The sequence below is a fragment of the Oryx dammah genome, unplaced genomic scaffold (genome assembly GCF_014754425.2).
Source record: "Oryx dammah isolate SB20612 unplaced genomic scaffold, SCBI_Odam_1.1 HiC_scaffold_24, whole genome shotgun sequence".
In the NCBI taxonomy this organism is placed as follows: domain Eukaryota; kingdom Metazoa; phylum Chordata; class Mammalia; order Artiodactyla; family Bovidae; genus Oryx; species Oryx dammah.
This window is the reverse complement of record NW_024070208.1, coordinates 23,325,264-23,352,033: the sequence shown is the minus strand read 5'-3', so window position 1 is coordinate 23,352,033 and position 26,770 is coordinate 23,325,264. Positions and strand designations below refer to the sequence as shown.

Genomic DNA, 26,770 nt, shown 5'->3' with positions numbered 1-26,770 from the left:
GAAAAAGAAAGTGAAAGTGTTAGTCTCTTAGTGGTGTCTGACTCTTTGCGACCTCATGGACTGTATCCCTCCAGGCTCCTCTGTCCTTGGGAATTTCCAAGCAAGAATACCGGAGTGAGTTGCCATTCCCTTCTCCAGGGGATCTTCCCAACCCAGGGATCGAACCCTGGTTTCCTGCATTGCAGGCGATTCTTTAACATCTGAGCCATCACTGCTCACTTATCTTTTCAAGAGATAAGAGATTATAAAGCAAGTGTTCAAAGCCCTTTGCTTTGGTGAAAACGTAACAGTGATTATCCCAATTCCTTGTAGGCATGCTCCCTGTAATCTCTACCAAAGAGCTTTCCAACTTTGAACTCACTCTCAGCCCTGATGGCACCCGTGTTGGAAACCACAAGTGCTCCAACCTCTTGGATTACACCGAAGTAAAGACCCACCATGGTTTCTTGACTGATGCTACTAAAAATCCAGAAATAATTGGAGAGACTTATCCTTACCAGTACAGCTCATCTATCAGAGGTTCCAATACCTTACGCTTCTACCGAAACTTGAACCTAGAGGCCTGCTTATGGGAGTTTGTTAGCTACTACGACATGTCCGAGCTGCTCACTGACTGTGGAGGGACCATTGGAACCGATGGACAGGTATGGATGTTTAACATCTGAGCTTTGGTCACTGGACAAACTGGTTGGACAGAAGTCCCACCTTCTGTTTTCCATCTTGGTGACGTAGGTTATTGGGCACAAGAAAGAGTCAATGATTGGCATGAGTGCTATAAAAATCCATGTAACCTATGTCTTTTTTTAAGCAATTCGTCAGTAGCATTATCTTTGGATTGAAAGGACACCATATAACTATGCTGTAAGCTCCAAATCTACTCTGATATTATAAAACTGCAAATACTAATTTCTCTTTGAAGTATACATTTGCATTATTTGTGTTGTGTCCCAGATGCCTGGGATGTATCATGAACCATCTAAAATAAGGATTTACTCCTCAGAGTCAGTCCAGTTTTTCTCCCTCCTTACTTACTTCTTTACCTGCTGTCTTTCTCTCCTTCTACCTCCATTTTGCTTCCTTTATCTTTCTAGTTTCTCCCATTTTCTTCCTTATCTGGATCATCACTGACATAGTCTATCACTAACATAGTCAAAAGTATTTTCATTTAAAGCTTATTCTACTCTACAATTACTTGTTATTTCTATTCTACAATTACTTATTCCTCTTCATACTACACAGGCAGACATTTACACATAAAAATACACGCACATACACACAGTCCACCCCTCATCACCACCACCATCAGCAGCAAAGTTGTTAAAATGGTGGTAAAGCAAGGTCTTCATTAGCAGTTATAATAGAGAATCTAACATATATAGGGTGTAGCTTAGATTTTCGGAGAAGGCAATGGCACCCCACTCCAGTACTGTTGCCTGGAAAATCCCATGGACAGAGGAGCCTGGTAGGTTGCAGTCTATGGGGTCGCTAAGAGTCGGACACGACTGAGTGAATTCACTTTCCCTTTTCACTTTCATGCATTGGAGAAGGAAATGGCAACCCACTCCAGTATTCTTGCCTGGAGAATCCCAGGGACAGGGGAGCCTGGTGGGCTGCCGTCTATGGGGTCGCACAGAGTCGGACACGACTGAAGTGACTTAGCAGCAGCAGCAGCAGCAGCTTAAATTTGAAATGAGTATTTGAATTAAAACTCTTGCTCCATCCTACCTGGCTGAAGAAAATGTTTATATAAGTAGGCTTATACATTCAACTAGGGCTTCCCAGGTGGTGCTAGTGGTAAAGACCCTGCCTGCTAATGCAGTAGATGTAAGAGATGTGGGTTCAATCCCTGGGTCAGGAAGATCCCCTGGAAGAGGGCACAGCAACCCACTGCAGTATTCTTTTTTTTTTTTTTTTTACTTTATTTTACTTTACAATACTGTATTGGTTTTGCCATACACTGACATGAATCCACCACGGGTGTATACAAGCTCCCAATCCTGAATCCCCCTCCCACCTCCCACCCCATATGGACAGAGGAGCCTGGCAGGCTTAGCACACGTGTCAAATGGTATCCAGAATATATCTTTCAAAATTTTAACCATGAGTCTATAGTTCTTTCTGTGCTATATTCTTGTGATGTTAAAATATAAGAAAACTAGTAGCAAGGGAAACGTAGATTATAACTGTGGGTTTACTCCCAGAGCAAAACTGTAAATCCTGACCAGTTCTGCTGGTGTTGATGTCGAATGGCCATGTATTTTATGTCTGGGATCTATTGGACTCCAAGGATGTGAGACTCTAAAAGCAACAAATACCCAGAAACTTGCTTGAATTACTAAAAATCCCAAGTAAGAACACCAACAGGAAGATAGTATAGAATGGTGTAAAGAACCCGCATATTGAAATTTAGCAAATGCAGACCTAAACTTGGCTCTGACATTTTCTAGCTCCGTCTTCCTGGGCAGGTTACTTAAACCCTCATAAGTGTCAGCTCGTCAAGTCCCTCTTTGCCACCTGGAAGAAACATGAAAGAAACAAAGTCCTGTCCCCAGAATAAAGACTCATGTTAGCACATCTACATCAGCCTTTTTCTTTACAGGACAAGTGTCTCCAGTCTTTTGATTATTCCTTACAGAGCCTGTTTTCAATCCATTAGTAAATCATTCCTGGATTCTGGCCGGATGCTCCTCTCTCAGGATCTTGCTAGAGTCGTGGGCTCTACCGGCATAAACACAATGGGACATAGTAGTAGGATCCCATTGTTGTTCTGGTTCTTGTTTGTTAAAAAGCTCTTCGTACCATGGAGCTTCTCTGTAGGTCTTATCTAGTCTATGGTCAGTTTGTAGTCTCAAGAATGTTCTCTATCTTCTCTGCAAAATGGCTGTGCTTTTCTGTCTTTTATGCATGCAATCCAGACAGGCTTCCCTACTGAAAAGCCTGCAGTTACCCTCTGCTCAGTCACTTCAGTTGTGTCCGACTCTCTGGGACACCATGGGCTGTAGCCCGCCAGGCTCCTCTGTTCATAGGATTTTCCCAGCAAGATACTGGAGTGGGTTGTCATTTCATACTCCAGGGGATCTTCCTAAGCCGTGGATCAACCCTGCACCCCCTGCATTGTAGGCGGATTCTTTACCAACTGAGCCATCAGGGAAGACAATAATAGTATAGCTAACATCTGTTTAATGTTTACTAGATACCTGTCATCATGTCTAAGTACCTTACATTTTTCCACTAAATCTGCCCTCAGAACAACACTATGAGACAAATGCAAATTTTTTTTCCCTTTTTGGAGATGCTGAAGCAAAGAGAATTCAAATAACTCATCCCAATTCAATTCGTTTGTAAGCCTCTGCTTTTAACCACATCATGATATTATCTGGACATTTAATTGAGTGAATTCAGTGTCATTTAGTTGGGTGACTATGAGGAATGGTTATGGTCACAGATGAAATTGCAAGAAAGACAAATAAACTTTGTTCTCTGTTCCTGATACAAGAACAGAAGTACCCCCAGGTCTGTTTGTCCTCTGCCAATACCACATCTCCCTGGCCAAGCAGCGAATAAATGTGCCCTTCTCTCTTCTAGTCCCTTTCTAGACTTGCCAACTTAGATCAAGGTAATCACTATGCAAACAAATTTTACTAAGTGGTAATTGATTCTGCCAGGAACAACATGATGAAGGACCGATTTTTATCTTTAATGTTCTTAGTAGCAAAAGCTACTGCCTGGAAATATTGCCAGGTCTCTGCATTTTCCTTTGTGAGTAAAAAGCTGTTTGTAGCACACTCTTAAAGGTTTCTGGCTTGTCTAACCTCCCAGCTTCAAAATTATTTAACTTACAAGAGAGAATTGCCAAACTGAAGGAATCACATGAAATATCCAAGACAGTTCTCTGTTAACAGCAAATGAAGTTTTATTCAGTTTTATTCAGTTTGACTACAACTAGTTTTAGCTAATATTAAGACTGGTTCTGCTTTTTCTATCTTATTCACTGTGGCTCAGCAGTAAAAAAAAAATCCGCCTGCGATGCAGATGTGGGTTCAGTCGCTGGGACAGGAAGATCAACTGGAGTAAGAAATGGCAACCCACACCAGCATTCTTGCCTGAAAAATCCAATGGACAGAGGAGCCTAGCAGGCTACAATACAAAGGGTTGCAAAAAGTCAGACACAGCTGAGCACACACACATAAGACTAGTTCTGCTTTTTCTATCTAATTTATTGCCCACTTATTCATTAAAGAAATATTCCATAAGCACCTACTCTGTGCCAGGGTCTGTATGGGTACCTGGTGAGGACATCACACACAGATGTTAAACTCCCTCCAAGTCGAGTTACAGGAGTTAAATACTCACTCTTATAAAAGTTAACAATTTACTTTCCAACAAAAAGAAATTTGGAATTTCTCTAATGATAGTCAACGCCAAAATCCCTCTTAATTGTTAGTTTCTAAAATGTAAAAGCAGATACAGCAGGAAGAGAGAAATAGAGATAAATTGAAAATTATTCTGCTCCATCGTTTTGTGTGACCTCTTTTATGAGTAAACTTTTAAATTGTTTGGGTACACAATGAAAAACACTAATGATGCAAAATAGTCATTACAGTTGAACTAAATTTTTAAACTGTTGGATTCTTTTGGAGACTTTCTCTTGTAAACAACTTCTCTTAAGACTGAAAGATCTCAGTTCATTCCACCTTTCACAGCCTGGTCAGCAGTACTGAAAGGTCAGAGGTTTAACTCTCACCTTATTAGTAACAGATAACATCGTTCAAGGAGAATGAACAAGTTGCAGAAGTTCAGCCTCAATCACAAGAAATGCCAGTTTACTCATGAAAAGACATAATATGATTCTGGAAAAGTATGCATGTTTTTTCTTAGTTGTTTTAATTAGTGGAATAATTTTCCTTTTAAAAAAACTTTGATTTAGAAACATACACCTCTGGGTTAGAAGTCATCTCTTTCCATCCCATTATTTTCCACTTAGCACACCAATTTACTCTTAAAAAAAAAAAATGTGTAAGCCACTCTAAATCATTTTGCGAGAAATAGCAAGAAGAATCCAAAATGTATAACTTTCATGAAGTACATTGCTTCCTATGTTGTCAAGTTTGTCAATATTTTTAGTGATGTAGGTTTTTTTGGTTAGTGAAAGTAATGATAGTATTATGGAAAGCTGCTGCTAAGTCACTTCAGTCGTGTCCAACTCTGTGCGACCCCACAGATGGCAGCTCACCAGGCTCCCCCATCCCTGGGATTCTCCAGGCAAGAACACTGAAGTGGGTTGCCATTTCCTTCTCCAATGCATGAAAGTGAAAAGTGAAAATGAAGTCGCTCAGTTGTGTCCAACTCCTAGCGACCCCATGGACTACAGCCCACCAGGCTCCTTTGTCCATGGGATTTTCCAGGCAAGATTACTGGAGTGGGGTGCCATTGCCTTCTCCGATGGAAAGCTGGGAAACCAAAAATTTACAAAAGAACTCACTCCTTATTCCACAATCACTGTACACAGGCGTATTTTCTAGTCTCTTTTCAATATGTATATGCATTTTTAATAGTAACAGCATATTATTTATATTCTTTGGTTATGGCTTTTTAATTTAACATATTATAATCCTTTTCCCCCTTGACAAGGAAAGTTCATCACATACATGATTTTTTTCTTTGTTGTAAAATTTTATTTATTTATTGGCTGTTCTGGGTCTTTGTTGCTGTGCGGGCTTTTCTCTAGTTGCAGCGAGCAGGGTTACTCTCTTGTTGCGGAGCACAGGCTCTGGAGCATGCAGGCTTTAGTAGTTGTGGCTCACTGGCTTAGTTGCTCCACAGCATGTGGGACCTTTCTGGACCAGGGATCGAACTCGTGTCTCCTGCATTGGCAGGCAGATTCTTTACCACAGAGTCCCCAGGGAAGCCCTTATATTTATTTATTTATTTTCAGCTGCGCTGGGTCTTCGTTGCTGCACACAGGCTTTCTCTTGTTGCAGCGAATGGGGGCTCCTCTCTCATTGCAGTGTGTGGGCTTCTCATTGCAGAGGCTTCTGTTGTTGCAGAGCACAGCCTCTAGGGTGCACAGGCTCAGTAGTTGCGGTGCGTGGGCTTAGCTGCCCTGTGGCATGTGGAATCTTCCTGAACCAGAAATCGAACCGTGTCACCTGCATCGGCAGGCCAATTCTTAACTACCAGATCACCAAGGGGGTCCTTCATAAACATGAGTTTTGGTTACTACTTGATCTTTCATATTAAAAAGCAGAGACATTACTTTGCCAACAAAGGTCCCTCTAGTCAAGGCCATGGTTTTTCCAGTGGTCATGTATGGGTGTGAGAGTTGGACTATAAAGAAAGCTGAGCGCAGAAGAATTCATGCTTTTGAACTGTGGTGTGGGAGAAGACTCTTGAGAGTCCCTGGACTCTCAAGGAAATCCAACCAGTCCATCCTAAAGGAGATCAGTCCTGGGTGCTCATTAGAAGGACTGATTTTGAAGCTGAAACTCCAATATTTAGCCACTTGATGCAAAGAGCTGACTCATTGGAAAAGACCTTGATGCTGGGAAAGATTGAGGGCGGGAGGAGAAGGGACTACAGAGGATGAGATGGTTGGATAGCATCACTGACTTGATGGACACGAGTTTGGGTAGACTCCAGAAGTTGGTGATGGACAGGGAGGCCTGGCGTGCTGCAGTTCATGGAGTCACAAAGAGTTGGACACAACTGAGCGACTGAACTGAACTGAACTTGATCTTTCACCTTGTTGGTGTGCCATCATAATTATTTAACCATTCTTCTGTTATTGGTCATTTAGATTATTTCTGATTCTACTATTGTAATGTCCTATAAAGTTGTCCTTACTCCTAAAGAATTTGTGGACTAGTATTGACTCCTCCCTGTTTCAAGATCCCTCATTCATGTCTGATACCACAGTTGTTCAGAAAGGCGTCTAATGGGACAGATGCCAAGATCTCCGTCCAAGTGTTCCTGGATGTGTAGACTGCTATTACTCAAGAGACCTTGGCTAAGAGTTCTAACTTGTTCAAACAATGTCCTCCACTGAGTAGCTAAGTACACACTTTATTGAGACTTCAAGCTATTGAGATCTATGAGCTGTCCTTACACATTCACACACACCACCGTCTTGATGATGTAGACATGTGTCTGTTAACAAAAGCAGCAACAGAAAAAAAATCTCAACCAGTGGGAAATCCTCAAGTAAGATTCTAACAACTCTGGCTCAGTTTTCTCTGACCTAAACACAAGTCACATATCCCACATAGAATATCATGGCTGTTGATACATGACTCTCAAATATTTTTAAATGATTGTTGTTTTCAATGTATGTTCTAATTAAAAGACCTCAGGTAGAAGAGTCTAATCTGTGCTGTCCAATATGGCAGTCATTAGCCATGTGTAGCCACTGAGCATTCAGAATGGGGTTAGTCCAAAATGAGATGTGCTGTGCATGCAAAATTCATACCAGGTTTCAAAGACTTGGTGCAAAAATATAATAATATTGAAATTATGTTTATTGATGGCATATTAAAATGTAGTGTGTTTGATGTACTGGATTAAGAAAATTAACTGCTCATTCACATGACATTTAGAAGTTAAATGAATGCATTGCAGTCTTCATTTTTATAGGAATGAACAGGTAACTGATCTGAATGATCTACCTAGTTCCATTTAGGTTCCATTTAGACAGAGATTCTAAGCTGAGAAGAAGATGCAATAAGATGCTGATTCCACATCCAGAAACAGTTAAACTCTAGTTTACCAGTGAAATCAAATGAAATCAAATAAGAAATAGTAAGGGAGCTGTACACCAAGTAACTTGTCCCTAGAACATCAAAGTTAGTTTTCTCCAAAATAGCACACTCAGTAACATTTGATGGGTAGTGTGTAATGTAGGCAAAATTATTCTTTTAGTTTAATTGGGAATCCATGTCTGCAGCCTAATTTTTAATGAGTATTTATTAAAATCACAGGATTAAAGTCATCTTAATTACTGGTGGCATATGAATTAGCAATCATTCTCCATTACACTGTCAGGGTGTTAAAACTGCACTTCAAGATCAATTTCTCAATGACTGCAAGAATAACAAGTCCTAGAAAATGCTATCTTAAAAGACCTCGATGTAAAGCCCCTCTTCTGCTGGCTACGTTAGCAGATAACAGGGTGTGTTAGCTGCTACACAGCTGAGAATCAAATAATCCACAGCTTGTTGGATGGTTTTCTTTTATTTGTTTATTTTTGGTTGTGCTTGGTCTTCGTTCCTGGGCGGGCTTGCTTTAGTTGCAATGCACGGGCTTCTCACTGAGTTGGCTTTTCTTGTTGTGGAGCACAGACTCTAGGGCACAGCCTCCATAGTTGTGGTGCACGGGCTTAGTTACTCCACAGCATGTGGGATCTTTTCTTTCCGGATCAGGGATCGAACCTGTGTCCCTTGCATTGGCAAGTGGATTCTTTACCATGAGGGAAGCCCCAGATGGTTTTCGTTTAATATATTTTTGTTCGTGATTCAGGTGGTCATTTTGTGATTTGAGGGGTTTACTTTTAACTCCATGAAAACATGATAAATGAGAGTTTATCATGTTTTTAATTATTCAATAACTTGCATGTGTGATTCCTGTTGCCAGCTCAGTGTAGAAGGAGGAATAGATATATCAGAAAACCTGACTCCCACTTGTGAGCAGTATGATCTGACCTAAGCCCACTTCCTCATGTATAAGAAGAAGATAGTTGTCTTTGTCCTGCTATTCTTCGGAGCTATTCTGAGAATTAAGGATGATAACCTTTGTTAGGTGATCATTAGACAACGCTCAGCTTTGTTTGGAATATAATCAAGTGTGAAAGAGTAGAATAAGCATGGGCCAAAGACCGGTTTCTGTTACTGGCAGGGCTACTCCAGAAGGAAGTGGGAAATTTCTGTTGGGAAATTTGCTTTATTTCTTTCAGTCTTAACTTTCCTGTCTGTATCCTTCACCCCTCTATCCATTCATTCAGTCATCTACACATACCTATAAATACAATTATGGGAGAGAATGAAAATATTGAATAGCTTTATCTGTGAACCCCACACAATGTCAGTGGTAGGTGCTCAGTACATAATTATTTATCCTCCATGACCCCAATCCAAAATTAAGTGAGGGGGCAGTAGTGTTGTAAATGCTATCATTTCTTTTCCTCGATGATTAACTCAAAATCTTCAGATAAGTGAAAGGAGAAAATGGCTTGTACAAAATTAAGTGTGTTTAATTAACCCCGGATGGTGCTGATAGACATAATTGTATTTAGGTCCTAAACCTAGTGCAGTCCTACGTGACTCTTCGGGTCCCTCTGTATGTCTCCTACGTGTTCCACTCCCCCGTTGGGGTCGGAGGCTGGCAACATTTTGACTTGAAGTCCGAACTCCGTCTGACATTCGTGTATGACACTGCCATCTTGTGGACCGATGGAATTGGCAGCCCCCCAGAAGCTGAACTCCAAGGTGAGTTAACAGAGACTTGGAAAATTAAAATTTTTCTTACCTATATGAATGACTTAAGTGACATTTTTACTGCAGCTGAAAATAAGAGAAGCAACTTTCAGTAATTGTACTGTTATAGTTCATACTTTAAAATAATTTCATTTTGTCCTGGAAAAATCTATTTTAACTAAATTATATCAATGCCTCAAATTTTTGCATTTGTGACTGTTAAATATAATGTCCATTTAAGTTAATTAATCACTCATGTGGTATACAACACAATCTCTCTCCCTCTAGATTTTAGATAATGGATGGAGGAAGTTCCAATTGAAAGAAAAGAATGAATTCAGAGAAAAACTTCCACATTTTTATTTCTGAAGATGGGAGAGGCATTTTAAAGCCTAGTATAAATTGTGTCCCAGATTCTATTTCTGGGTTTACAGCTAACTAGCTTTGTGACCGCAAACATATAGCTTAATCTCTGGCACTCAACTTCTTATGAAAGATAGACTAGACTTCTAATATTCTTTCAGTTTAAAAATTCTATTATTTTGTAATATTTAAGCTGAATGCCTTGGAAGAGTGGTGGTGTGAGCCACTAACTGTTGGGCCCCAAAATCATTTGCCCCAAACAATAACTTAGTTTCAGTCTCAGTGTCAGAATCATAATTCAAAGTCCATAAGCATAAAGTGAATTACTCCATTGGTAGAATTAATGCTGTTTCTTTTCAGGCACATACTGCTGTTCTGGTTCCTTGCATGTCTGACCATCATTACCTTTTATGAGCCGGAGAGAAAATACTGTTGATATTTTCTCAAAAATCTCAAAATCTATTATCTTAAACAGATTAAGATTACTTTAAGGCTATGTGAAAGGTAATATCACCCTGAATAAACCTTTTAGATCACTGCAAATGTTTTAATCCCATATCTTGCCTTAGAAATGTATATTTAAGTGAATCTTACTGCAGATTCATCTCTCAGTTCTCAGCTTCCACATACGAATCTCATGTTTCCTTCCTATACCTGGAGCCAACTTTGATCAACTTGCTAAATTTCTTAGGAAGGCTTTGGAGTTTTCATTAAGCCTATAACATTTGGAATTATTCTGGAGAACAAAAACCTGTTTTCCACCTACCTGTGCAGATCTTCAAAGTTTGACCAGTTCATTCTGTCTCTCAATTTACAGTATAATTTATGTAGACTAAAGCTTTCAAAAATACCTTGGCCTATTGTCGTCAATCTGTATATTTCATATGGACCTCACTCGTATGACCTAATTCTATTTTGCCGGCCTTCCAGACAATTCTTCTTGTTAGGAAAACAGAACAAAATAAGAATACTTCTGTCTCTCTGATCACTTAGAATCTTTCTGATAATACCCTTTGGCTTAAAGATGAGATGAATCTGAATTTGGTTTTGGAAGAAACTCCATACATGAGGAGCTGCTGGTCACCAATGTTTCCACCCTTGTGCATCATCCCATCCCAGGTTCTCTCTACCCAACCAGCATGCGCATCGGTGAAGAGGGGCGTTTGGTCGTGAACTTCAAGACGGAGGCTCAGTTCCATGGCTTGTTTGTGCTGGCACATCCTGGTAAGCCCCATTACCCACAAACAGCCGCTCTCCAGACAACAAGAAGATAGGTTTTCCATATGTGCATGTGTTTCCACATGCTTACCTATGAGCTTTGAAGCCCTTAATTTCAAATGAATTATGTATGTGCAAGTATGTACACAAGGGCTTAATCATTGTTCAGCTATATGTCTCATAAGCTACAGAATCATCATGGTAGACTTCTAGAGAAAATACCAAAAGGTTAAAGTTAATTTAAAAGAAAACTCTATCGGGAGTTCCCTAGTGGCCAAGATCCAACATTTTCACTTCTGTGGCCCGGGTTCAATCCCTAGTCAAGGAAGAGAGATCACAAGCCACGTGGTACGGCCAAAAAAATAAATTAAATAAAAGAAATAAAAGAAAAATCTACCGAGTTAATTAAGAGGAATTTTCCTTTAGATAGAGAGCATAGCCACAACATTCCCATTCTCTACTTCAAATGCGTTGTTCAGAAATATGAATTTTGATCATTTATTCAGCAAGCACAGCTCTTTTCCAGGTATTGTAAGAGACCATTATAATGGTGTCCGAAGTAGCATTTCACTATGATACCTAGTTTCAGACATGTTAACTTTCTAAAGTATTAGCTACGTAATTTTACTAATTTGGCGGATTGTGCTATGCATATCAATAATGTGGCAGTCACTAATCTCCCATGTTTAAGCTTTTCTAAAACTTCCATTTCATCAGAAATAACTTCTTTTTCAACTTCACATTACTAAACTGGCTTGCACATTTTACTGATGTGCCAACTCATGTCAGATTGGAAGGGGAAAATAGTTCACGTGCTGTCTTCTGTGTCCCTCCTTTTTCTGGATCCAAGCTCTAAACAAAAGAGAGACTAAGGCTGAAGATACAGGAAGAGAAAGATGGTTTGCTGTAGTTTTGTGAGTCTTGAGTTCCAAAATACAGAACCAAAAAAGAATCATTTAGCTTTATTGCAGCTGACTGTTTTGGAAAAATGAGGATTTCCTGGTCTTTACAGTGTCCTTCTGCATGTCTACCTTTCTAATAAACTGAGTCTTTGTTTAGACACGATTGAGGCAATCTAATTAAAATTAGACTCCCTTTATAAATTGGGTTTTCCCGGATCTGTCTACCCAGATGTGAGTAGACTGAGGTTCACTTCATAGCTTCAGTGCACAATGAATGAATTCACATCAGCCTTTATTGAACGGCTGTGCCTCCCTGGAAAGTAGCCTTGAACCATGTGAGCATTTCTGTACGATTATTTTTTGGCAGAATGATAGAGTGGAAAAAGCACTACATTAGGAATGAGAAGGCACATATCCCAGCTGTGTGATCTGGAGAGAGTCACACAGTCACTCTTAGTCCAGTTTCTTTATCTGAGAAATGAGGATAAGTATACCAACTTTGCAGGCTTATTATAAGAATACATGCAAATAAGGTATCATAAGGCACGTTGAACACTCTAAACTGTTACGATCCTTTTAACCACTAGACCATTATTGTTGTTGGCACTTTTCTAGCATCCTTCACAAGCTCAATGATCATGTCAGTCGATCATCCAGGTCTAACGTTTTCCCTGCGTCTCATAAGAAGTGAACCAACCTATAACCAGCCAGTCCAGCAGTGGAGCTTTGTATCTGACTTTGCAGTAAGTGACTAAGACTCTTCATTTATCTTTGTTACTTCCTTTGATTGCGCCTCAGATTTTTAAGTGAAAATCACGACCTCTCTGCTCCTTAAAGGTCCGTGACTACTCGGGGACCTACACAGTAAAACTGCTGCCGTGCACCACTCCATCCCATCAGGAATACCGCCTGCCTGTCACCTGCAACCCCAGAGAGCCTATCACTTTTGACCTTGACATCCGCTTCCAACAGGTGTGTCTCATAGAATGCTTTTCCCGTGTGTACATGTGTGCATTTGTGTGTGTTAGGTGCTCAGTCGTGTCTGACTCTGCGACCCCATGGACTGTAGCCCGCCAGGCTCCTCTGTCCATGGGATTCTCCAGGCAAGAATACTGGAGTGAATTGCCATTCCCTTCTCCAGAGGATCTTAGGGACCCAGGGATCAAACCCTGGTCTCCTTCATTGAGGGCAAACTCTTTACGGTTTGAGTTATAGGGAAGTCTCTTTCCCATGTAGAAGCCCACTTTGTTAAAGGTATAGTTTACTTTTATCAATTAAAAAAAAAAATTTCTCACCCAGTGACTTCAATTCTTGCATGCTGAGAAAAAAGGAAGTCAGGCAGGAAGGGAGCAAGAGAGGAAGGAAAGAGGAAAGAATTGCCCTTTATTCCTTACTGGTTTAGTATATCAAATCCACAGTTTAAGAGTATGTAAGGGTTACTTTTTCTTATGTGATCTGGTCTCCTCTGGAGTCTGCTGCCTTGGAGATTTGAGACTTTTCCCCAGAGTTTTGCACTTCTTTGTCTTGTTCTTGATCATTGGGGAGAATGAATATCCTGTAGTTTATGCCACCTCAAAGTACCTAATTGTCAATATGCGTTAAAAGAAATATGATAAAATCTTTTGCCTGAGAACTTACACTAAATATTGGCCTTCCACTGACCATGATATTTACACATCCTTTATATATCCCAATAAATCAGTGGAAATAAGCTCAAGCAATGCTAGTTAGTCCCATTCAAAAAATGATTTAACCGTGGAACTTCCCTGGTGATCCAGTGATTAAGGCTTCAGCTTCCAATGCAGGGAGTGCAGGTTTGATCCCTGGTCAGGAAGCTAAGATCCTTCATGCCTAGCAGCCAAAAAAAAACAGAACAAAGAAAACAGAAGCAATATTGTAACGAATTCAATAAAGACTTTAAAAATGATCCACATCAAAAAAATGTGTTAAAAAGTGGTTGACCATTTTGCCTTCTTAAGAAGGACAAAGCCAGTGTTGGAATTCCTTAAGTCGGTTTGGTTGACATGAAAACTGATCACAGAGCAGTGTTTAGTGGTTTTTATGCCAGAGTACAGTGCGTGTGTGTTTCTGCAAATAACGTGCTTGTGCGCCACCAGAACCATCAACAACACATAAGAGGGCTTTTACACTTGGTTTTAGGTCAGTGACCCAGTGGCGGCTGAGTTTAGCTTGAACACCCAGATGTACCTCCTCTCCAAGAAGAGCCTCTGGCTGTCTGATGGATCCATGGGATTTGGGCAGGAGAGTGACGTTGCCTTTGCACAAGGTATCACTTTACAAACGAGAGGCCTGCTCTGTCTGTTTGCCATTGTGTCTGTTGTCCTTTGCTTTATTGGGATTGTGATTGAGGGGGACAGTTACAACTTATTTTATGGTTTTGAGAATGTAACTGGGTCTTTATCATTTTGGCAGGGATGGGGGAGGGGGGTCACTGAAACTGGATATGTATTTAATGTGCTTTGCGACCCCATATACTATAGCCCAGGCTCCTCTGTCCATGGGATTCTCCAGCCAAGAATACTGGAGTAGGTTGCCATTTCCTTCTCCATGGAATCTTCCTGACCCAAGGATCGAACCTACTGGGGCTCCAGATATATGTTACAGGATAATTTTTATTCTCAGAAAATCAACCTTTATTTCCCTTAGTGAAGTGAAAGTCTCTCAGTCATGTCTGACTCTTTCAAATGTCTGACTCTTTGCAACCTCATGGTACAGTCCATGGAATTCTCCAGGCCAAAATACTGGAGTGGGTAGCCTTTCCTTCCCCAGAGGATCTTCCCAACCCAGGGATTGAACCCAGATCTCCCGCATTGCAGGTGGATTCTTTACCAGCTGAGCCACAAGGGAAGCCCAAGAATACTGGAGTGGGTAGCCTATCCTGTCTCCAGGGGATCTTCCTGACCCAGGTATCAAACCAGGGTCTCCTGCATTGCAGGCGGATTCTTTACCAACTGAGATTTCCCTTAACTAAGTGATTTTTGAAACAAGTCTGGAACTTTTTCCTTGAATGTTTTTTGTTTTTCAGTTTGCATACACTCAATATTTCATACACTCAAGTACATGAGAATGTAGCTCATGGGTTGGGGTTGTGCCTGTCTTGTTCAGTGGTATATTCCCAGAACCTAGCAAAATGCCTTGTACACACAGTAGGTGGTCAGTAGTGGCCGTGAAATAGATAAGGAAATACCAGGGAGTTTCATTAAACCCTCCTTTAAAAGCAAATAGAGCTATTTCGGCTTTTTATTGGTGTTTTCTTTTTTGTGTTATCCTATAATGATTTGCTTACATCTTGCCAACTAATGTATTGTGTAAACTGGACTTGAACTACAACGGGATGTTATGAATGTTAAGTTATAAGCCATGCCTCGAGGTTACTCCCACTGGCATGTAAGGGTCAATAAATCTTTAGTACTTGTGGTCATCTGCCAAGTGGTCCTATCTGAGGCCTGGGAGTGGACCAGACCCTGAAGCTCATGCAGGAAGTTCTTCAACATTTGATACCAGATTAGGAAGAGAAGGGAATATCATTGTTAGTGTCATTATTGTCATAAACTGTTTGCTGTGTCACACAGACACACCGTATCCCTCAATAGAAAGGACATTTCCTCATGTCTGTTGCAGGTGATATCATTTACGGTCGAGTCATGGTGGATCCGGTCCAGAATCTAGGTGATTCTTTTTACTGCAGCATTGAGAAGGTGTTTCTGTGCACTGGAGCTGACGGCTACGTTCCCAAGTACAATCCAACGAATGCAGAATACGGCTGCTTGGCTGATTCACCTTCACTCTTATATAGATTTAAAATTGTGGTAAGTGCTGTGACCCAAACAATGCACCAGATTAGACAAAGTTAATTGTTTCTGTCTTCTATTTTAAAACAAAAGCATCTTTTAAAATGAAACCAAATGGTGACATTTTATGGTAAAGGGTACTTGCACAAAACTAATAGGAAAACCTCCTGCGTTTGCAAACATTGGCATTATCCACAGCAGTCCTCATTTTCCTTATTGCCTAAAGGACAAAGCTCAACCAGAAACACAAGCCACCAGCTTTGGAAATGTCCTGTTTAATGCCAAACTGGCGGTGGATGACCCTGAAGCTATCCTCTTAGTGAATCAGCCTGGATCTGATGGATTTAAAGTCGACTCAACACCACTCTTTCAGGTGAGCCAGAAACAAGATTACTTACGATAGCTGTGCAATCACATGCAAGCCACTTAACATCGGAATGCCTCAGACGTTTCCCATGTAAGAGGCAGTAATTGCTGTATTGTGTAGAGTTAATGTGAACTTTGAGTAAGATAATGCGTGTAAACTACTCCAGACCATCCTGAGTGCTTCGTGAACACTCCATAAACATTAACTATTATTATGTTTATCAATATATTCATCATGTTTTATGTCTAGGTGTAATGAAGACCCTTATTCAGCCCAGAGTATAAATCTAAACCTGTTGGTTAGGAACTCTGGTGGTCTTCTTCAAAATCTCCTTTCATTTGACTTTTCATGACTATCTTTATTAGAGTGATCTTAAATGAACAGCTGGACTCAGGAAAACAATTGTGCACAGTACAGAAATCTCCATTCTTCATAGACCAAAATAGGAAGTGCTAACCTAGAGACAGAAGGTAGAAAGATACCCAGGAGACCATAACACTGAGCAGACAAATGAGACAAATTCAGAGATGTGTTCACATTGTGAATCCTTAGGGTAGCAAGTGCATCTTTTAGGATGTTTACTGAAAATTGACCAAATAGGATGGGCTGGAGAAATATATTACCCTTATTCCACTAAGGGTTTCTCTTGTGGCTCAGCTGGTAAAGAATTCACCTGCAATGCTAAAGACCTGGGTTCAGTCCATGGGTTAGGAAGATCCCCTGGAGACGAGAAAGACTACCCACTCCAGTATTCTGGCCTAGAGAATTGAATGAACTCTATAGTCCATGGGGTCGCAAAGAGTTGGACACGACTGAGCAACTTTCACTTTACTATTTTGCTAAAGAGGAAATTTAAGGAACCATGTCTGTTATCCTGAATCTTTTCAAATAGGAAGTTGAAGTATGATTTTTTTTTAATATTTACTTGTTAATTTATTTATTGACTGTGCCAGGTCTTAATTGTAGCAAGCAGGATCTTTAGTTCCAGCACGTGAACTCTGAGTTGCAGCATGCAGGATCTAGTTCCCGGACCAGGGATTGAACTCAGGCCCCGTGCATTGGGAGCACATAAACTGAGCCACTGGACCACCAGGGAAATCCTGACTTTTTTTGTTTGTTTGTTTTTATTGTTAACCCTCAAAGCATTTGACCTGAAGTCAAATCCTGAAGTCTTTGAAGAACCTTCTTTTCACAGACCCTGAAAAAAGCAGAAAAAAGTTTTCTATGGCCTTATATGTAAATACACAACAAGACACACTAGAAAAAGAGTTCTGAGCTTCAGAAAGTCTTACCTCTAGTCCTGCCTCTGATTCTAACTAGTTCAATGATATTGGGCAAGTCACTTAACTGCTATGTGTTCTCATTTGCTCATTTTAAAACTTTTTTTAATTTTTAAATTTTTATACATTTTTAAAGGTTACTGTCTTATTTACAGGGATTAATATTACAAGATATTGGCTCTATCTTCATGTCATACAGTACATCCTTGTAGCCTATCTTGCATCCAATAGTTTTTTAATCTCCCACTTCCCAGTCCTTATGTTGACCCTCCCCTCTGCTGGTAACCACTCATTTATACTCTGTATCTGTGTCATCCGCTCATTTTTTAAGTGAATATGTTAGACTGTGTGGTCTGGAGTTCTCTGCAGCCCTGACAAATATTTACCAGCGCATGCTCCCTTAAGAGTTGCACAGAGTATTTTACAGAGTGCTTTACACAAAGCCTTGCAGACTACACATGTAATGATATTAAATATATTAATTACGCAGACTAAAATGATTATCATGATTCCTGTTATGAATTTCTCTTGCAGAGAGTCATGAATTTTTAGATTGGCTTAGGATTAAATTTTCTCATGAGTAGAATTGTGTTTCTAGGTTGCTCTGGGTCGAGAGTGGTACATACACACCATCTACACAGTAAGATCGAAAGACAACGCCAACCGAGGCATTGGCAAACGCAGCGTGGAGTACCGGTACCACTCTTTGGTGAGTCAAGGGAAGCCCCAGGCAGCTACCAAGAGCCGGAAGAAGAGGGAGATCAGAAGCAGCCCTCCGCTGGCATGGGAAATCGGGGCTGAGAACAACCGGGGAACAAACATCCAGCACATCGCCCTGGACCGCAGCAGTAGGAAGCAGATCCTTCACGGGAGGGTTTCCCCTGACGGCGTCCTCCCCCGGGAGCTCAACAGTCCCAGCTCTGAGGTCAGCCTGCTCACGGTGGTGGGGGGCGTCGCGGTGGGACTCCTGGCGGTCATCCTCACCGCCGTCGCGGTGATGATGCACCAGGGCAAGAAGGGTGCCAGGAGGAAGGACGCGCCCAAGGACCCCAGCAGCCGCGAGCCCATGATGCCCTCAGGGAGCCACCGCAGCGACAGCTCGGAGGTTTGATGGCCGCAGGGGAAACCCAGCCTTTTCCTCCAGTGCCCAGGAAAAGACAATCGAAACCCAGTGCTTCTGTCGACGGCAGAGAATTGGGGACTTCTGTGACAAAGCTGCTCAGAGGACCTGCCTGTACTAGTGAGCGTTGATTCGCATTCTGCCTACGTTCAGGCATCAGAGGACACCTTCAGACCGTAGACCACATCTTGCCTCTTGCCCAGAAGGCATCAAGTATATATCCACGTGTACACACAGCCATGGTAGACCATGACGAATGTACTCACCTTAGGCATTTTCTCTACGCAGTGGAGATGAACCTGGTGCTCACAGACTCCTTCAGAAACTTAACAGGAGTCTCTTGTTGCTATATTGGTGTGAATCTTGAAGGTGCAATTATCACACTGTTTATTCATTATATAACATTTTAGTACTCCAAAGGTTTTCATCAGTAGTCTTGAAGAATGATAAACACACTGTTTATGGTGACAAGTTTTCTAATAGGCGAAGACAGCATGGAATTATGACCAAGGGTAGCTCAACCCACAAATCACCTTTTTTTCCTACTTGAGAGGGAATGGAAGGAAAGATAGAGGGCAAGTTGCTCAGCTGCTTGCATTTGCCTTATTCCTCATCTTCGTCAGATCCTTCTTGTTTCAGTTGCTTATTTAATTTTAAATTAAACCAAAGAATACGTTGAGTCTGGAGAAGAAGGTTGAAGAGAGACTGCTCTGTTTGGGTACATAGTAAGAAATAGTAGAGTTCCTGCATGATAATATACCTTATTGGTGCTCATTTGTGGGACATGAGCAGGATGGTGACAGTTTGATGATGAAGAAATGCCATAGAGTTAGATCCCCATTTACAAGACAATGTTCTCGAAGAGCTGAGCCTAAATGTTTGCAGTATTGAACCCATAAATGATAAGGAGAAGTGTCATTATTATGGTGAAGGGAGAAAGTGGTATTTATTAATATAATATGTTTAACCAAAGTGCCTCTTACATATACTTTATGGAATAAAAGAACATTTTGATGATGACATATGAGGTTAACCCTCACAATAGCATTACACAATGAGGTCCAAAACAATTTAAGTCCAAAAGGCATTTTATTAGCTTTCTAAGCAGCACCTGGTCCAAACAATGGGAATCCCTTCAACCGTCATTCCAGAGATGATCTTAGAGATGGCCAGCATCACTGATCATATTCTTCTTCTTCTTCTTCTTTCGGCCATGCCACAAGGCATGCAAGATCTTACTTCCCCAACCAAGGATCGAACCTGTCCCCCTGCAGTGGAAGCTCAGAGTTCTAACCACTGGACCACCAGGGCATCCCCAATCACATTCTTCTTTGATCAAAGAAGAAAGCTTCAGCTCTCTGACATCTTCAGTTCAGTGAAATGAACTGCACTGTGGTCCATCTCAGTATCTAAAAATACTGTTTCCAGGGTTAAAAACCAAGGAATTTGAGTGAGCTTGTTTGAAAAGCCTCCCGTTGTCTTTCTGAGAAATGTGCTTTCACCAAATAGCAGAATTTTCATTTGATAAGGAAATATGTCAGTAGTTTAGTGACCAACCTTCCAAAAGTTAGTACATGTATTTCAAGCGGAAATAGGTCAGCAGGAAAAGAATCTGACCTAAAGACTCCCTCTCAAGTGCTGCCTGGGATTCCCTCTCATGCCTAGGTATAACCTGGCCAAGCTGGACATCCTGGTGGACTGGCGATTTTTAGAAGGTCAATGACTCATCAGTAAAGAAACTGCCTGCAATGCAGGAGACACAGGTTCAATCCCTGGGTCAGGGAGATCCTCTGGAGCAGGGCATGGCAACTCACTTGCCTGGGAAATCCCATGGACAGAGGAGCCTGGTGGGCTGCAGTCCCTGGGTGGCAAAGAGTCAGACACGACTGAGTAACTGACACAGTCACAGCGGCCTCCTCAGGTCATTCAGGCACTTTCAAGTTGGTGTCTGTGAGCCCCAAACATTTCTCTTCACTGAAAAAAAGAAGTGACTTTGGTGCTGGGAGAGAGGCCGGAAGTAACTAGTGCTTCCCTTTCTTCTTTGGGGCAGCCCTGAACTTGACATTCAAAGTCTTTTCGAGAATAGGGTAGACTGTAGTCTTCTTCCATTGGGGAATACACAAATGTCACCTACAACTCCAGTGTAGATGGTCCATGGAAGGACTTCTATACACAGAAAGTACTGTATGACCCAGGAGATCACTTATCAAATAAACATTGATACTTTCTTAATGATCACTTTTCCTTTTATTTTGCTTTCTGGTAGATGCTTAGCGATTCTTTGGCTACCTCGTGACTTGCATAAGAACGAGCATTTCTTAAGCAACTTTAAATAGCATGTGGACTTTTTTACAACTTAGCATTGGATTCAGTTTTATGGAAACTTAGAGCAAGTGCTCTCAGTTGACTTTATATTACGTTTAATTAAGATGCTCTGAGCCTGATTGTCAAACAACCTTGGGGGTTTCTGTCAGAGTATGTTATCAGGGAAGCGTCATTACAAGAAAGCTATTGTAAACCTTTGGGCCAGGCTGGTTTTATACCATATTTCTCTCTACAATGAGTTGTTCTGATGAGATGACTTTGGATAAATTGGAGAGCTCATGTAGTATAGAAAATGCCGTTTCTAGAAAAATCTCCTCTCTGCCCATCTCCTCTATTTCCCTTTATCTTCTTCTTCCTTCCCCATGGGGGTGGAGGGAAAAGAGCCTATGGGAAATAGGCAGGTATAGCTTGCTTAAGTATGAACTACTTGGACTTCTGCATCATTTTTTAATATATGTATACTTAATATGTGATTTAATAGATGTCTAATCATTAAAAACTCTTTAGTGGAAAAAAAAGGCATCAGACATATGCTTTTCTGTACAGTGAGACAGACCCTTATAGAATAGTTTCAATATTCTAGTTTTAGAGAATCATTCTAGTAAAATAAATCCCCATATATACATAAAATAAATACCTAAAATAAATTCCCATAGAGGACAGGGTGTAAGCAGTAATCACTCCTTAGATCTCAGTAGCTTCTGACTCCAACAAAATAAGGTCTGTTGACATTGCATAGGAAACACAAAACTCAATATTAAGCATTAACTGCTCACCTGACATGTGAACCATGAAACATTAAAACGCATAAGTGTGTTTTAACATGGTTTTATTTATTTCAGTTCATTCCCTCAGTTAATGTTTACTGAATGTTCCTGTAGGATTAGCGCAAGCTACTGTTCTTACCCTGGGGCAGGTTACAATCAAATTCGGCTGTTTCTTTGGACTAAAGGGATCAAGATTTGCATTTGTTTCCCTCTTGGATGAAGAAAACACTAAGCCTCTCTGTGAATTATAGTTTAACAGTGTCCCTCCACACGAACAGAGGAGTCAGCTCCTCTCCATCTAAAAACCCCACATGTTATGGATCATTCCGAATGCAGATCTAACACCAGATATTTCAAATAAGAAATTTAATGGAATCATCCTTTACACAACTGTGCAGAGAAAGCATGTTGCAGAGATGTGGGTCGCTGAGTCGTGGCCAACTCTGTGACCCCATGGACTGTAGCCCGCCAGGCTCCTCTGTCCATGGAATTTCCCAGGCCAGAATACTGGAGTGGGTTGCCATTTCCTTCTCCAGGGGATCTTCCTGACCCAGAGACTGAAGCCCCATCTCCTGCATTGGCAGGCAAATTCTTTACCACTGAGCCAGCAGGAAAGCCCCAGTGATGTGGGAGGCCCGGCGTATTTTTTCTTCGTCATGGAGGATAGGTCTACTTTATTCCAAGGATATGCTGTAACAGCTAAGCTCTTCTGGTTCTTTAACATCAACCTCATGTCCTGAAGTTGCACATTGTGATTCACGCAAGCATCACAATTTGTGAATGATATGAAGAAAGGTCGACTAGGAATCTGTTGCCATTCTACTGCAGAGTGTTTGTGACAAGAGGATTGACTCTGGGCTCAATGCCAAGGGATTCAGTTCTGGAAGCAACAAAGAGCCTCTTTATCAAGTCATCTTACCTCTTATTATTTTGCAAGTTACCAACTCCAAAGTGTTAGTCACTCAGTCATGTCCAACTCTTTGCAACTCCATGAACTGTATCCTGCCTGGTGTCCATGGAGTTCTCCAGGCAAGAATACTGGAGTGGATTGCCGCTTCTCCAGGGGATCTTCCCAACCCAGGGATCAAACCGGTGTCTCCTGTGTCTCTTGAATTGCAGGCAGATTTTTAACCATCTGAGCCACCAACCAACTCACCAACTCCAAAGTCAATTTTTAAAATGAAAACAGAACTGCGTAAAAAACACAGAGAGCCCTTCCTCAGACAAATCGGTGCTAGGGGTTAAAATAGTCCCAGCCTGAAAATGTTAGGGTAACAATAACAGTGAAATGGAATGACATTTAGATTTTAAGAGCTGGAAATTTGATTTCAGCTACTGCTTTGAAAATATCTATTTAGGATTAACTTAGAAATCAATGTTATATTTTAATAGGAAAAAGAAAAAAATATTTTTAAAGATGCAAATAATTTACAAATTAGAATTCACATAATTGTACTAATTTGAAAGCCAGAACATTATGGATCTTTGAAACTTTCATTTTTTTTCTAGCCATGATAGCAATAATAAAAGGATGGAAACAGGTGTCTTCACTGACCATATGGCAAATGAATAGAACACACATGCTCAACAGCCCAACTTGTCAAGGCTTTAAAAAGTATAATTTGGCCAGAAGCTATAAATACTACTCTTAACACACACACAGAGGCTCACATGCATTTAAAAAAAAAAAAAATCACACTTCTAGGAAATAATGACCCAAAAAGCATAGTTTTAACTGGAATTGCCCATTATGAAGATTTTCAAGGTCAACACAATGCTCATTTGTAAAAACAGACCATAGTGGGAATTTCTTTGATATGAATTCAAAGGTTAACCTGTTTCCTTAAGAGATCTTTTCCCTAGAACTGATTCTAGTATTATTAAAATATAGTAATGATACAGGTTTCTAGTTTCTTCTTAGAAACAAATTATCCATATGTTCAAGGTAACCCTGTTTAATTCTCTCTGTTTCCATATCCTTGGATATTAAGAACATAATACTGTGAGGTTTTGGTAGTTATTTTGATAAGAGTTTCTAAAACAGAAGTGCACAATATTTTCCTACAGTTTTTACTAAAAAGATTACAAAGAAACCTTTAAAATAGGGGAAGAAAGCTGATTCTTTTAGAACTAAAGTTGATAAGCAATACAGACTAATGTGAGACTCTTCGTTTTCATGGAAGAAAAATGAGAATGTTGAACTTACAAACTTTTAAACAAGAACGGGTTTCTTTTTCCCTTTCCTTTCAAGTGCATTTGCTTTCTGTTCCTTGATATTTGTTTATATTTTTTCAATATTGTGTTTTGCTAAAGAACAAATGCGACAACATCATAAACAACTGCTCTAGCAACAACATCTACTTTTACTTTGTTTTCTTTCCTTTTTCCCTCCTTTATTTCCTTGTTTCTCTCGTGGGCTTGTTTTTTACCCTCTCTGAGATTTGTCGTTTTTTCAGTAATGCTTCCCTTTTAGTTTTGAAACCATTACTGTTTTCACTAAATCATTAGTGTTCTCAGTCATCTGAAAGCTGGCAAGTGAGCACAGGGCTTGTGTAGTGTCCCTTCTTTAGAAAAAGTTAAGGCTTTTGGATTAAGGAGGAAAAAAGAACTTCCTGCAAAAGATCAAAAGCATCGTATTGAATACTGTGATGACAATCTGTGTCTTGATTTTTCTCTCAGTGGAGATTCAACATTGACATTTAAAATGTAAAAAAATCCCTTTAAGAATTTAATTGAGCTAGAATAAAAGGTCAAAGATCACAAGATGAGATTGTTTTGGATGATGGAATACCTTGGAATGAAAAGAATGGCCAGAAACTTTGTTGAAATGTTAACAGTGTTGAAGTATTTAAAATTACAATCATCAAATGCACAAAACTCTTACTGCTGCCCAGATGTGGCTTCCACTGAGTACATGATTGTTTAGACACTCAATGAATTTCTGCTACAGATATTTATTTTTTCTGATGTTTGAGTGATCCTGTAACAGGAAATCTCAGTGCTATAGCTAAAAAGAAGAAGAAAGAAAAGAGAAATGTAAACTTTCAAAACTAATATTAAAAACAAAGACCATTATAATTAAAATCACTTAAAATATAAGAAGATAATTATTGGTAAGACTAAAAGAAAATTTCTCTAAGGGCCCACATTAAGCACATTACAAAAAGAAGTACAAAGCAGAGTCTTTGTCTGTGGCTTTAGGAATTCAAGCTTTTGGCAAGATATTGTTTAAGTCCATTTGTTTATACAAAAATAACTTTATCCTGGACAAAATATGCTTTATAATCATTTTAAGTGCCTGCTTGTGTATCAAGTGCCCTCCAAAACACTCAACAAATTTGTATTTATCTAGCCACCAAGTGACATAACTGTGTGTAATAGAATTATTTGAGAACTTAATAGCCTTTGTGACTTTTCCCATGGGAATTCTTCACACAGAGTCTAGGTTTTTTTTCTCTATTTACTAAGGCACTGCATATTTGCTGGATATTGAAGTTTATCCCTGGGAATTCAATTATGCAAACAATTTGGAGTTATTCGGTCTTAGGTCCATGTCTAAATGAATTCTTGCTACCCCTTGTGTTTTATAACTGCACCTGTTTTCCTTTACAACATATCACATGTTGAATATAAATAAAACCCATATAAACATAAAGTGTTCAAATGGCTAAGTTATTGGGGTGTATTCTCTACCTTTTAGCTACACAAAAAATCACAGAATCCCTGTAGTCTGCAATGACTGACAGTTGTTTTCCATTCTGATTCTAGCCTTGAGCATCTATAGGTTTTCAGCCTGGGACCTACAGGTCTGCCTACCCCATGACTTCCTTAATGCTGGTGGTAAAATATTGCTGCTCCTCAGGGTCTTAGCACCTGCCTACCCATTGTAACAGGTGCAGACATGGCCCGAGGGCTACCAGGGCAATGGATATTTAGAGACAACAACATACTTAAGTGACTAACACTTCACGGGGTGGGGCCATAGGGGATGAGAGGGAAGGTTGACTAGACCTGGCTAAGCTCTGAAACCCTGCCCACCTGCCTTGGTGAAGATGAACTAATTCATCTGATCTGTTGCCAAGGGTCTTTACTGCCAAGGAGATTAGTCACTTCTTTGCAAAGTTAACCTAAGTCAATGGGCTTCCCTGGTGCCTCAGTGGCAAAGACTCCACCTGCCAATGCAGGAGACTCAGGTTCTATCCCTGGGTTGGGAATCTCCTCTGGAGTAAGAAATGGCTACCCACTCCCAGATTCTGGCCAGGAAAATCCCAGGAACAGAGGAGACTGGTGGGCTACAGTCCACGGGGTCACAGAGTCAGACAAGACTTAGCAACTAAACAACAGCAACAAACCTAAGTCAATAATCTCATTTGGTTTATTTTAATATCATTTGATTATTTTAAATCAATAATTTATTAATTTTACATTAGTTCATATTTATTTTATTTTTGTTGTTGTTGACCACACTGCAGGATCTTAGTTTCCTTGACCAGGGATTGAACCCACACCCTTGGCAGTGAACGTACAGAATTTTAACCACTGGACTACCAGGGAATTCCCTAATATTTTAATGCTAAAAGGAAACAAAAGGACAGCCCTTTATTGCTACTGAAGAAGTGAAAGTGAAAGTCACTGAGCCCTATCCGACTCTTTGTGACCCCATGACTATACAGTCCACAAAATTCTCCAGGCCAGAATAGTGGAGTAGGTAGCCTTTCTCTTGTCCAGGGGATCTTCCCAACCCAGGGATTAAACCCAGGTCTCCCGCATTGCAGGTGAATTCTTTACCAGCTGAGCAACAAGGGAAGCCCAAGAATACTGGAGTGGGTAGCCTATCCCTTCTCCAGCGGATCTTCCTGACCCAGGGATTGAACCAGGTGGATTCTTTACCAACTGAGCTATCAGGGAATCCCTGCTATTGAAGAATTACCCCCTAAAATGGGCAAAATATACAGAATTAGATGGAGCTGGGGGAGGGGAAACTCCTGTGTCAAAGCTTTCCCAACACTTCAAAGACTCAAGGGAGAAAAGGTCGTATTTTAGCAGAAAGGTTGTGATCAGCAACAGAGATGTGTGGATGGATTGGTCAGTCCCCGCCACAGAAGAAAAAGAAGGTCTGTGTGCTGGAAATTTCCAAGCTGTGAGGGAGAAA

The 26,770-nt window shown here is 40.5% G+C and overlaps 1 protein-coding gene across 1 annotated transcript in view; it reads left to right on the top strand.

Moving 5' to 3' along the window:
- FREM2 (FRAS1 related extracellular matrix 2) overlaps window positions 1-25,273 on the top strand; it is a 168,143-nt gene extending 142,870 nt beyond the window's left edge. The window contains exons 18-26 of the mRNA XM_040266717.1: window positions 313-644; window positions 9,284-9,476; window positions 10,947-11,051; window positions 12,563-12,690; window positions 12,785-12,919; window positions 14,108-14,234; window positions 15,590-15,777; window positions 15,986-16,132; window positions 18,005-25,273. Of these exons, the coding sequence (XP_040122651.1) occupies window positions 313-644; window positions 9,284-9,476; window positions 10,947-11,051; window positions 12,563-12,690; window positions 12,785-12,919; window positions 14,108-14,234; window positions 15,590-15,777; window positions 15,986-16,132; window positions 18,005-18,517 (1,868 nt within the window). The 3' untranslated portion in view covers window positions 18,518-25,273. The remainder of the gene's footprint in view (window positions 1-312; window positions 645-9,283; window positions 9,477-10,946; window positions 11,052-12,562; window positions 12,691-12,784; window positions 12,920-14,107; window positions 14,235-15,589; window positions 15,778-15,985; window positions 16,133-18,004) is intronic.
- Window positions 25,274-26,770: the final 1,497 nt, after the last annotated feature.